The sequence below is a fragment of the Glycine max genome, chromosome 3, assembly GCF_000004515.6.
Source record: "Glycine max cultivar Williams 82 chromosome 3, Glycine_max_v4.0, whole genome shotgun sequence".
Lineage (NCBI taxonomy): Eukaryota > Viridiplantae > Streptophyta > Magnoliopsida > Fabales > Fabaceae > Glycine > Glycine max.
Window position 1 is genome coordinate 35,303,841 of NC_016090.4, and position 13,671 is coordinate 35,317,511.

The window sequence follows — 13,671 nt, forward strand, 5'->3', positions numbered from 1 at the left end:
TTTGAGTCTAAATTGTCATTGCAGATCTCTTGGTTTATTTTGGAAAAGGTTACACGGGGAACTAGGAAGCAAAATTCTACTGGTTATGTATATATATATATAAAAAAAACTCAAATTAAACTGACTTTCTTGCAATATATAGCAGATTCAGACATTTTCTCCCTCTATTTAGTAGTATTTATGAACCATATAGATAGAAGATGTATAGTGCTGAGTGCTCTAATGTTAAATTTGGTGTTCTCTCAACACTCAAAGCAATTTATTTCTAGGAAGGGACTTACGACGATATATAGTTATATACTAATTAAATGAAATATATTTTAAAAAAAAGAATTTAAGAATATATTTACCAATTAAAAAATGCACAAAATAAAAATTATTAAAATAAATATATATTTGTTTTTATTTTTACGTGGCTATAAGCCAATCCCAGGACCTAAACCGTTTAGGGAACATCCTTTGAAATAACAAACCAAAAATAACCAATGATTTAACGCAATTAAGGATTTGTCATCAACGTCCAACAGCATCTTTGGCTCAAAGTTTGTTGATATTGATTAGCCTTTGCCCCCTCGTGGCTAAAGTTCCTTTTTTTTCCCCCCACATTTCTATCACCGGCATAACACATTAGCCTTTTACAGCGTCTTCAATTCTCTTGATCCTAATTTCCATTTTTTTTGTCACAATTGTTGCTTTCCGTATATTCTCCTCCTCCTTATCTCTATTTAAATCTGTCTATTACAATTTGAAAGCGATGGATCAAGGAGAGCTTGCACGAGTTTTTCAAATGTTTGATCGAAATGGGGATGGCCGTATCACGCGAAAAGAGCTTAGTGACTCCTTAAAAAACCTTGGAATCACCATCTTGGAGCAAGATTTGAGCCTAATGATCGAGAAGATCGACGTAAATGGAGATGGGTTCGTTGACATGGACGAGTTTGGCGAATTATACCAAACAATAATGGACGAGAAAGACGAGGAGGAGGATATGAAGGAGGCATTCAATGTGTTTGATCAAAATGGAGATGGGTTCATCACGGGAGAAGAATTGAGCGCGGTGTTGTGTTCTTTAGGCCTAAAGCATGGGAAAACCATAGAGGATTGCAAAAGCATGATCAAGAAAGTGGACGTGGATGGTGATGGAATGGTTAACTACAGAGAGTTTAAGCAAATGATGAAGGCTGGGGGGTTTGCTGCGGCTTCGTTAAGTTGATGCATGCATGGCTAGAGGATGTGCACGTAAGTCATTTTTTCTTAATTTTATGGATAGGTGGAGTTTTGCACATAAAAGAAGAAATAATCAAGATACCCTTTGTAGAATATATTATGTATTGGGGGAATGGTTTCTTGGTTGGTGAATATGTTTGATGAGAATTTCTCAAGTCGATCTTGTACGGTTGAATATTGGTTATTCCTCAATATTTTCCAATCTAATGAACCTATATATCCTGTTGTTGTGTAAATGAAAGTTGCTTTGTCCGCATCCACCAAAGACTTTTTTTTTTTGTCACACCAATCTTTTCCATTGCCACGAGTTTGTGGCTTTTCACATGCATATTTTAAGTTTTATTTTGAGAATGATAAGGTTGATTTGATGATTGAAAAAGAAAAGTTGAAAGATTATCCTCTTAATAACATTCAAACAAAAACTAACAAGTATCGTTAACTAGTAAAAATAAAAACGTGCAAACTATAAGAAATCCAGTTATATATGTTGGATTGTTTTTCATTATATACACATACGTGAATTATTAATTGAATCAGCATTTTAAGTTTTACAATTTGGTAAGACGATAAAAAAATTCAAAGAAAAAATAACCAATACTTTAAAATTCGCCTCCATCAATGAAACCTTTTTTTTTTTATCAAAGTACAATTTGTAATTAACTTGACTTAATAGCAAGTTTTACCATCAAATTTTTATTATTTTGTAAATTTTACTACTTAACTTTTATAATTTTGTAGATTTCAAAATAAAAATGAAAGTTATAGTTGGATTAAAAAAGTGAATATAACTTTTCCATCCTTCAGCATGAGAATAAAATTAGTGTAAACAAGGGAATGCAACTTTCTTGGTGTTTTCATATAGGTTGTCCTTAGAAATGAGAAACCTATAGCCTAAAACATTTATTTCAAGTGTATATGTCTAATATGTCTTCCTCAAGATCCAATTTCAGATTATAAGCCCTTGTCGTGCCTAGCCCGTTGCAATCTTCTTGGGTATTGTTCCATAAGAGATTGACTTGTGTGAAAAGTCATGGTATACTGATCAAGCTTTACTCTTAGTTAAAAAAGTAACATATTATAAATTGTGAGAAAAAATATATATAAAAAGGATAAAAAATGAATTTTGTATTTTATTTAAATGAAAAATAGATTTTAATAGTTTCTAAAAGATAAAAGAATTAATCTGAAGAAAAAAAAGCTAAAGAACCAAAATGATTATTGAGAAGAAAAATTATATATTAACAATCTAAAAATGATTGAATTATAATATAAAATTATTTTAAAATCACAGTATATAATCCAAAGTTTGCAGTATTATTTTAAAATCACAGTATATATTTTAAAATGATTGAATTATTTTTTTTAACTAGGGTTGAAGCGCTTCTATCACTGCTTCACTGTTTCTTCTCCTTCGTAGCGTAATCTCCCATGTGGGCTCTTCGTCGAGCTTCGGTTCCTCTCACGTAACCCCTTCTCCTTCTCGAACGTTCCCTCTCTATTCACCACTCATTCACTAACTGCTCCATTTCAAACCAAACTTGATTTCCCCATTTTCTTTTATTTCAATCGAAATTTTACATTCTTCATTCTTTAACCTATTTTGTCCGTGCCATAGATTATCTTATTAGTTCATACTTCATACTTTATTTGATATCAGTAAGGCTTGGAAGTGATTGTTTATTGTGCATTGTTTGCATAGGACCCGAGGGTCAAATTAGCGGGAACTAGTTCTGTTGAAGAAGAGAGTGTTGTTATCTATGAATCTAATGGAATGACGTATGGCGGATTTTTGTCGCCAAATATGCGATACCATTCGGGACATAACGCTTCGCTTAATTTTACTGTCGGGAAACGCGCGCTTTCTTCGAGCAGGACGTAAGAGGAGGATGATTTGGAGGATGGGTTTTCCGAGCTCGAGACACCTGCCGGCGATGGAAATGAATGTGACGATCTGTTAACTTCTGATTATGCCGACCTATTATCGGATGATGTTGAGGAGCCACACAAGGAGAAAGAAAGACCACGTCGTGGAAGGGTTGAATCGAAGCTATTCCATGAGATCATGAATGCGCAGTGTACCTCTCTTCATTTGGTTTTGGAAAAGTGGCTAGAAGAAGGGAATGAGCTGACCAGAGAGGAAGCGTAAGCTGTTTGGGAGAGCTTTGCTGGTAATTGGGTTAAGTTTGAATTTGCTTGTACATTATGCATTTTGATGTTTGAAATTTGAAATTGATTTACTAACTTAAATTGTCATTGGTCATTGCTTATATTTGTGGATAATGGATATTCGATGGCCTGTTTACTTTGAGAAAACATTCTGTTTCTGTTTCTTGTTTTAACCTTTAATCATATAGTGTCATCTTATTTTTGTTTTGTTTTCTCTTTTCGAAGATTTGTATTGAGAAACAAGTTTTTATTGTTTCCTATACAAACCTTTGAAAACAAGCAACAAAATAAAAACAGGGTGGCCTTTTTGTAATTAAAAGTGGAAACAGAAAATGAAAATTGAAAACATGTTTTCAAACCATCATTTCCTTGACTCTCAATCTGAGCAAAATAATGCTGTTGTTCAATGTTATGCAATGCTTGTTTTGATTGACTGTTCCAAGTGTAGTGACTTTCATATGCCCTGTATGTGATAGAAAAGAGGAAGAGTTAATATATTTAACTGCTGAAGCTATGAATAGTTGTAATGTTGTTTTGATATAAAAGACTTATACTCCTATTTATACTAATAATCAAGATTAAGTACATTTTCATCTAGTATGAGGCACGAGCCTGGGCCAATTATTTATTATTACCTCCAGTCCTTATTATAAGCAACAAGTTACACTACACTTGTTGCCTATAATAAGGACCAGAGGTAGTATATGATGTGTATCCAAGTTCCTAATAGAATCATCTAGCATGCTTAATTATTGTATCATACTCTTAAGTCCTAACAGAATCCAGCACTCATCCTCAAGCTAAACCTGACTAAGCTCTTAGTTTGTTGCAATTAAATATTGTCACTCACTCTCTGTCCATTTCAGCCACCATCCACCTTTGTGACATCTTTGGTGAGCCATAACACCTATGTTTCTCTTTGATTTATGATTTCTTATGTGCTTTTGTTTTTGGCGTGTTTTAAACAGTTTTCTGGCTGTTGTGCCAACCTTCTAGCAGTTACAAGAGTATTCTTTATTCTGATCATCTCCTCTGCTGGCTTCATCTTCGCTTCTGATCCTCCTCTTTTGTGATGTCATTTCGGCCACATCTTTGCCTCAGACAACTGCCACTGTCCACCACCAGCTGGTAACACTTGTATCTAAGTCACCCCATCAAGACTGGTTAAGCCCTGATGATCTTGAGTGGAATAGACACTACACACACCCTTACATACACAATGCACATGCTTTCTTGTTTAGCTATTCTAATGCATCTCCCCGTCCTGCGTGACATGTGGAGCCTCATTTTTAGCGGCTGTTACCTGCTCCAAATTTGCCTCGACATCCTCACTCTTAATCTGCCACTACATTTTTCATTTCTTGCCTCCTCTGTCTACAGTTCAAGATCTGTTGGGGTTATTCACTCTCTTGTTGACCCAAGACCTCCGGTACTCCAATTTGTCTCCTTATGGATGAATCTTACACTGTGAGATCACAGAAACATGCTGGCTTGGCCTCACAGCTTTCTCTGAGGTATCAGCTGGCCACACGACTTTACCAGAGGGATCAACTGACCCTGTGGCAATACTAGAGAATCATCTTAATTCCATCATTATACTGTCTCAAATTATACTGTATTACTGTTTGACTTATCATATTTCCTTATCTCATGATTTGGTTACCATACTTCCTTATCTCATGATTTGTTTCCAATTTAGTTAGGATTATGATTAGAGTATAAAAAAGGGTTAGTGCTAAGTTTTATGATATGAACATATCATCACAATGTATAATTCAACCCCATAATGTCAAGTATCAACAGTTTTCATGGTTTTGTTATAACTTATAGTATAGAGGTCATATTTTTGTTCCAATGTACAACCTTTGCTACAATTTGATGCATTTGGCTGGAGCATAACTCTTATGTTTATGGATGCTTCTTTGGTACATAACTTGATCTGTAGATAAGATTAGGCATTTAGCATGTATGGTGTGAAGCTCGTGGTCTTTTTAGTGGGGTTTCGTCAACTGCTAATTATTTTGGTTTATTTATACTTGCTAGGTGAAGTTTTTCAGTGTTAATGATAAAAATGTTCCTTGACGCAGATTTGATATTCCAGTTCCTTCAATCAAGAATTATTTTACATGGTTTAAGTTTTAGCAAATAACTGCTTGAAAACATTTTTTTCTATTCTTGCCAGATTATCAGTTCTAACTTATTAAGGATGATGTTAGATAGAATTAGCATTGTAGCTTAACTTTTGGATTTGTAGTTGTTAATTCATTGGCAAGTGCACCAATTTGTCCAAGTAATATTTAAAATGGTAAGACTGAGTATCGAGTCCACAGAGACTTTGACTGTACTCAAAGTTTGTATATGTCCAATTTTAAGCAATCAATGAACTAAATTCGATATTGGTCAAATAATGACATGGAATATAAAATTCGACATAAATGAAGATAATTAAGCAGAGTACATTAAAGATCGTTTGCCAACAAGGACAAACCTACGGGTTAGACAAGTGGAGCTAAACGACTCAAGATGCCCATTATGTAATAGCTTGGAGGAAGACGCAGCACATCTATTTTTCCCCTGCACAAAAACATTACCTCTATGGTGGGAAACTCAGTCATGGATAAACTCCTTGGGTGCATTCCCACATAATCCCAAAGATCACTTTCTGCAACATGACAACAGCTCTGCTGATGGAGTAAGAGCTAGAAGGTGGAAGTGTTGGTGGGTAGCGCTCACATGGGTCATTTGGAAGCATCGAAATGGGGTAGTATTTCATAACCACTCTTTTGATGGAAGCAAGGTCATGGATGATGCCATTTTTCTATTTTGGTCATGGCTCAAGGTTATGGAGAAGGGATTCACAGTGCCATTTAGCTCCTGGTCTTCACAGCTCAAAGCAGCTTTCTAATTCTAGGGAGTGATAATATGTGTAATAGGTTCAATTATCTGTGCAGGGCATGTATTTTTCTCCTATGTTTTCAGACAGATTCTTAGTGTTCTGAATCTGCTGTATTCATAGCATCTATATGTACTATAGTACCTCTGGTACTCATTTATATATATATATATATATACTTATTTTTGCTGAGCAAAAAAAAAAAAGCAGAGCACATAAAAGAGATAGAATACAAACACTCAGGGGTGAGTTGTCGGTTAAAGTAGAATTACGGAATGTGTTGAGACTCAGCCTACCGAAACTACTCTTGATGCAACATTAAGAGTTTTTCACTATTTAACGTTATTTCGATTATTGCCTTCATCCACTAACCTATCCTTTTCATGATCTCTCATGTGAAAGAGCCTAAATTACCTAATTTCACTCCTAATCCCTTAAGAGCTACATCAAATAATTTGCTTTAAGAACAAAGATGCATAAATAAGGCTAAATAATATCATTCTATCCCTAGACATGGATTATCTAGATGCTCTTTTCAAGTTCTTAGGAGATAAATATTTTTCAATGCATAAATCCTATAACACTACATGAGCATGGGTGATCAAGCCATAAACATGATATTAAGCACATAAAAGAGACAATAATATCAAAATAACATTAAATAGATAGTTAGAATTATTACATCAAGAGTGTATGGTTGTTGAGCTCCTAATAATGAGTGGTTTAGCCTCTCATGACAATGAGAGACTTACTAATACAAAAAGAAAACAAGAGGTGTGGAAGGAAATGGAGGAAAGGATCCCCAAGTGAGTGATTTTCTCTCTTCTCTCGTGCTCTAGCTTCTTGTTTTGGTCCCCCAAAAGAACTCTCTCATTTCTCCCCCTTCAAAATGCAACACAATCATGTTTTTTAACATTGACTGTGCGCTAAACGTGCATGTGCTCGCTAAGCGTGCATGCAAAGTCCAGCTGGCATAAGTGATCACGCGCTAAGCCGCCAAATGCAGGCTAACCCGCAAAATGCGGACTAAGCCGCCAGATGCGCGCTAAGCTTGGCCTCCAAGTTGGCTCCTCGCGCTGAGCGGTTGTTGACGTGCTGAGTGCGCTGCTCCAGTTCTTCAACCCTCTTCCAGGTCTCCTGGTGTGCAATTCTACAAAAAATACACCCTAAAACACTGTAAATTAACTAACTTTAACATCTACTGGACAAAAAATCAAAAGAAGCTAAATTCCTAATGTTTTAACACAAAAGAAGCAATAAAAGAGAGGAAAATTAGATAATTGCTATGTGATTTAAATATTCAAATTACGTAAGCATAGAAATTATTAGTAGCTTGTTTCAGTTGTTTGGCCACTGGCTTTCCAGGTGCTCTTTCAACTTTATTTTGTGTGTCCATCTCCCTTCTGAACTGATACTGATTATTGTGAAGAATCTTGTTGGTGCTCTTCTTTTTCTTTCACCTAGTGCTATACTTATTTATTTTTTTTCCCACATAATTAGCCATGGAATTGGAATAACCTTCCTTTTGATGTGGATGAAGCATGAATTGTTCCTAGTTTTAATTTATTATTTATACTCTATTTAGTATTCAGGGCTGCAGAGGAGGGAGGAAGATCCATGTCTTGCATATTGAGCAGTTACAAATGGTTATGATAATGGGGGATTGTTCTTCTGTTGAGAATGCAGACATATTTTTTGGGTCATATTTTCAGTTTTTCACCAGTCATTAGATATAATTATTGTCTCATTGATTATTTTTCTAGACTTGCATTCTATATTTTTTTTAATGATTGGTAGTTATCAACTTAGTGTGGTTTTAAATTGTGGTCCACAAGTGCAATTGTAGCTTCAATATCATGCTTTTGGAGGTCTCTGGGACAGTGTGACTGCAATTTAAAACCTCCATATATTTACTATATTTTTTTATTTTCTAGTTCACACGAGAATGTTTGGTAATGCAAATTTACTCTTTTTTTCTGGTTGGTTATGTAGCTCTCAGAATGGCTCGAGTCAAAAAAGGAGTTTGAATTTATTGAAAGAGATTATGCAAGTCGGCTTGATTTAATTGCCAAATTGCGTGGCTTACATAAGGCAGAGGTTTACATCGAGACTATTCCAGAATCTTGTAGTAGAGAGATAATGTACCGGACTTTATTGGCTAACTGTGTCAGTCAGAACAATGTGAAGAAAGCAGAGGAAGTTTTTAGTAAAATGAAGGACTTGGATTTGCCTATTACAGTATTTACTTGCAATGAGTTGCTATTTCTGTATAAGAGGAATGACAAGAAGAAAATAGCTGATTTGTTATTGTTGATGGAAAATGAGAAGATCAAACCTTCTCGTCATTCTTATTCAATCTTAATAGACACAAAAGGCCAGTCCAAAGATATTGGTGGAATGGATCAAATTGTTGATAGAATGAAGGCTCAAGGCATTGAACCAGACATCAACACACAGGCTGTTTTGGCTAGGCATTACATCTCAGCTGGGCTTCAAGATAAAGTTGAAACTTTGTTGAAGCAGATGGAAGGTGAAAACTTAAAACAGAATCGGTGGCTATGCCGAATTTTGCTTCCCCTCTATGCAAACCTAGGAAAGGTGGATGAAGTGGGAAGAATTTGGAAGGTCTGTGAGACAAACCCTCGGTATGATGAGTGTCTGGGGGCAATTGAAGCTTGGGGAAAGTTGAATAAAATTGATGAAGCAGAGAAAGTTTTTGAGATGATGGTAAAGAAATGGAAGCTTTCTTCCAAGACCTGTTCCATACTGCTGAAGGTTTATGCAAATAATGAGATGCTAATGAAGGGTAAGGATCTTATGAAGCGAATCGGAGATGGTGGGTGCCGAATAGGCCCATTGACCTGGGACACAATAGTGAAACTTTATGTCCAAACTGGGGAAGTAGAGAAGGCAGATTCTGTTCTTCAGAAGGCAGCCCAGCAGAGCCAGATGAAGCCAATGTTTTCTACCTACCTAACTATTTTGGAGCAGTATGCTAAGAGGGGTGACATCCATAACTCGGAGAAGATTTTCCTTAGAATGAAACAAGCTGATTATACATCTAAAGCAAAGATGTACCAAGTTCTAATGAATGCCTATATAAATGCAAAGGTTCCAGCCTATGGGATTAGGGACAGGTTGAAAGCTGATAGCATATATCCCAATAGAAATTTGGTAAACCAATTGGTTCAAGTTGATGGATTTAGGAAGAATCCAGTCTGCGATTTGCTTGATTGAGGAGGCCAACAGATTCTTGCGCCAGTGTTGTTTCTACTCATACACATGCAACTGTTGTTAGTCAAAGAGTACTCATAGGGATGGCAAGCAATCCCCTACCTGTCGGTAACCGTATACCCCCGGTCCGAGTTTGACGGATAATAATCAAGTTGACTGGACATGGGGACAGGGACAGGTAATACCCAAGTTTTAATTTCAGGGATGGGGACAGGGACAGGTAACCATTTTTTGCTGTACTTGTACCCGTTACCTGCCCCCTTAAGTCACAAATACATAAAATTACTTATGTAATCTTACTTAGAGTTACACAAGTAAAGAGAATAAAGATTGTCTAAATTATTGAATGTTATCATTTTGTTCAACTAAACTTTTGTTACAGACTTTTGATTTTATTTTTTTATGAATCATGTTATAAACTTATAATGTCATTCACTTGGCAAAGTATGTTATCTACATTGGTATTTTGAATCTTGTTTGTAATGTCAATGGTTGGCCAAGTATTTACTTAGAACATTGCTATCATTGTGTAGCTTGTGTGTATAATTATAAACCACTTATTGTATTTGTATTATGCATATTCAGGTATGATAATCTGATCAAATTTGTTGTATTTTTTTTATAAAAAAAATAGAATTTTGGATTGGGGATGGGGATGGGGATACCTGACATCGAACAGGGACGGGGACGGATGCAAAAAATTAGTCCTCTTTGACATGGATGGTATTCAGAATAGGGGATGGGGACGTGTGACATCAAATTTGTTTTTGTCCCACTCCATTGCCTAAAAAGTATATTTAAGTATCTTTGATTTGAATTTTTTTAGAAAAACTCATCTTTAAGAAGTATGTATGTGATTGCTTGATTTGTTATTTTTCTTATATCTTTCGTCTTTCGATTGAAATGCAAACTTGTAAAGAAGATGCTTGTTGATGGGAAAAGTGGTAGGGAGAAATCATGGGTTTAAATTCTTTCACTAACAAAATCTAATAATAAATTAATGACTAACACACCTGTCTAGAAATTGGGTTGAAGCCAGCTCAACTATTTTTACTTGAAGGTGAAAATATCCTCTCCTTGGACTAACCAATTGCATTATGTAAGTCGTGCACATTGCACACTAGGAAAGAAGGGTATTAATGACATCCTAACGAAGCCTTGTGATCACGGCGTTTGGTGCAATTTAATGAATTTACTTCTATTTTCCACCCAAATTTTCTGCAGCTTTCTTGGTAGCAAAATAATTAACTACATCAAGAAATGAAAGAATGCTTAGGAGTAAATGGGTTCGTTTGCTTTGGATCTAAAATAAAATATAAGAATTTAATAAAAAATTTACTTTTAAAATAGACTTAAATATATTTTTAATCATTTAAGTTTGTATAATTATTTTTTAGTCCTTAAAAAATATTTTTATTAGTCTCTCAAATTTTTAAAAATTTATTTTTAGTCCTTCTTCCTTTATTGTATTCATAGTTTCACACTTTGTAATCATTTTTAACCACCAAAATTTATTTATTATAATTTTTTTAAAAAATAATTTATAATGATTTTAAACCGTCAAAATATTTTACTGGTATGTTTTGGTGACTTTTTATATTCTGACATTTTAAAGAAGAAAAATAAAAACATGAATGTGAAAATGTATTTACATATTTTGGTGGTTTTAAACTATCACAAATTATTTAAAAAAAATTAAATTAGAAAAATAAATATGTCTGATGGTGTAAAATCATTACAAATTGTCATAATATTAACACAAAGAATGAGAGACTAAAAACAGTTTTTAAAAAATTTGAAGGACTAATAAAAATGTTTTTTATGAAGAACTAAAAAGAATAATTATTCAAATTTAAAGAATAAAAAATATATTTAAGTCTTTAAAATATAAAAAAATATAGCTAAAATATTTTTTTAAAATAAGTTAAAATATTTTATTTTTTAAAATAATATATAAAAAAAAGGAATGTAAAGATTTCTTATACAAATAATATATAAATAAGTTAAAATATTTTGTACGGAACAGAATGTTGGGCGGTCAAGAGCCAACATGAGAATAAAGTAGGTGTAGTGTAGTGAGGAGAGTAGACCAGATGGAGAGAAGACAAACAATTCGAGGCAGAGGAAAACCCAAAAAGACTATAAGAGAGGTTATCAAAAAGGATCTCGAACTTAATGATTTGGATAGAAGTATGGTACTTGATAGAACATTATGGCAGAAGTTGATCCATGTAGCCGACCCCACTTAGTGGGATAAAGCGTTGTTGTTGTTGTTGTTGTTGTTGAAGATTTCTTATAAATCAATTATAATTAGTGCATTTTCAACAAGAGTTGCTCTTCTATTAGCAACTCCAAAAGCAACTTTAATACATGTTTTACACGATTGGAGAGCATCTCGGTTGCTTAGCAACTTATTTATCATTATGAATCAGTCTCACTGATTATTTAATAATTTGGGCGCAGTTGATATATGTCTATGGTAGTTTTTTTTTAGAAAACTGTAGGGTAGGTTATGAAATCTATTTAAGAAATTATTTAGAATTATTTGACTGGGGTAAAGAATTTATCAAGTTTAAAATAATAAAAATGATGTGGTACGTAAAGTTTGTGAAATTGGATATAAACCTGTGCATTTTGTGAGTGTTATAGTACATATTTGGAATGAATTTTGCTATGTGAACCACACTATTCTTTCTCTATATTCATCTGAAGCAAAAACAAGTAGCTTCGGCATCATTGACGTGAACTTAAAATGGACGTGATGTTATAATATTGTTTCAAGCATGCTAATGAGCTTATGGATTTAATAATTAAAGAAGTATAGAAAAATATTGAAAAATATGTGTTAAAAAATAATTTGGACTTTCAACATAAATACAAAAAGAATGTGATTTTATTTGGAAGAAAATTGTAAGTTTTATTGCAATTCGGCTAGAAATTTTATTTAGTTATTATTTTTGCTGCACTAATATCACAAATAAATCATTAAGGACATTCAAATAATGAATGATTTGAGAGTTTTGGAGTTATTCGATATACAATCAAGGACAATGTTTATTTTAATTTGTACCATAATTTTGTTTTTTCAAAGTTTCATGTTTAATACATTTGAAAGGAGTGTGTCACAATAGTTCTTGAAATTGTACATGTAAATCAGTAGTCCCTAAAATGAACAAAATGGTAAAATGGACATTGAATTTGTAAATTGTCAATCAAGTTAGTCCCTTCATTAATTGATGTCATCTAATGTTGTTAGAAAGACGAATTTGACCAAATTTCTCTAGTTTGGTGGTGGATATGATTCAACTGCTGGAGAAGCCATCACATGATAGTTTACCGTTTTAATGATTATTTTACCATTTTATTAATTCCAAAATATAATTAGACCGACTCATACAATTTCAACAAAAAAAAAAAAGACTCTCTCTTTAGCAAATTATAACTTTATTTTTCTAAATATGTTGGAGATATGAGATTTTTTCTTATTTGGAATTTGATTTTTTAATAGGTTTTAGATAGTTTTTTTTTATTGTTGCCGATTTTATCTTTTATGTTACGTTTCATTAGTAAATTTAAATTTTAAATAAATCTGATAACAAGTTAGAATTTTCTAGGAATTTTAAATCGGTCGCAAGTATATAAATAGACATTCTTATTTATGAATTTCAATGGCTATTTTCTTCAAATTCTTATCTCTATATTTTTTTCTGCAAATTTCAGTATTTCTATATTTTCATTTTACAAAATATTTGCAACAAAATAAACTAAACTAAACTGGGATTTTTTGCCAAATTAGTGTAAATTGCTTTTAAAAATGCAGTTTTCAAATAATCCACACATATGAGAATGGGATAAGTCAGCACATCAGGAGTAGGACTTTGTTCAGGCAGTTAACAAATAACAAATGACCAGATATGAAAGGAAGTCGTACTCAGTGTTGCTAATTATTTAAAAAAAAAAATCTATTTTAATAATTTTGAAAGCAAAGTGGATTAATTTGGTAAAAAAAAAACCAGAAGTATAACTTTTAAAAATAACTTTTTTTCTTAAAAGATAAGTGAATTTACTTTCACAAAATCTATTAACTTTGCTAACATTCACCCGACATATTTTTTTTTTTAAGAATGAGTGTTGTAATAAATCATAACTTT

General features: G+C 33.3%; 1 protein-coding gene and 1 pseudogene across 1 annotated transcript; both read left to right on the forward strand.

The window, feature by feature from the left end:
• Positions 1–607: 607 nt before the first annotated feature.
• Positions 608–1,394, forward strand: LOC100798114 (calmodulin-like protein 3). Its single transcript, XM_006576716.3, has one exon. It carries the CDS (start codon positions 755–757, stop codon positions 1,211–1,213), a length of 459 nt encoding a protein of 152 aa, XP_006576779.1. The 5' UTR covers positions 608–754; the 3' UTR covers positions 1,214–1,394.
• Positions 1,395–2,655: 1,261 nt separating this feature from the next.
• Positions 2,656–9,872, forward strand: LOC100798643 (pentatricopeptide repeat-containing protein At1g80270, mitochondrial-like; annotated as a pseudogene).
• Positions 9,873–13,671: the final 3,799 nt, after the last annotated feature.

Excerpts from the sequence above, each read along its gene's own strand:
- LOC100798114 (XM_006576716.3), top strand. The coding sequence starts at position 755 with ATGGATCAAGGAGAGCTTGCACGAGTTTTTCAAATGTTTGATCGAAAT.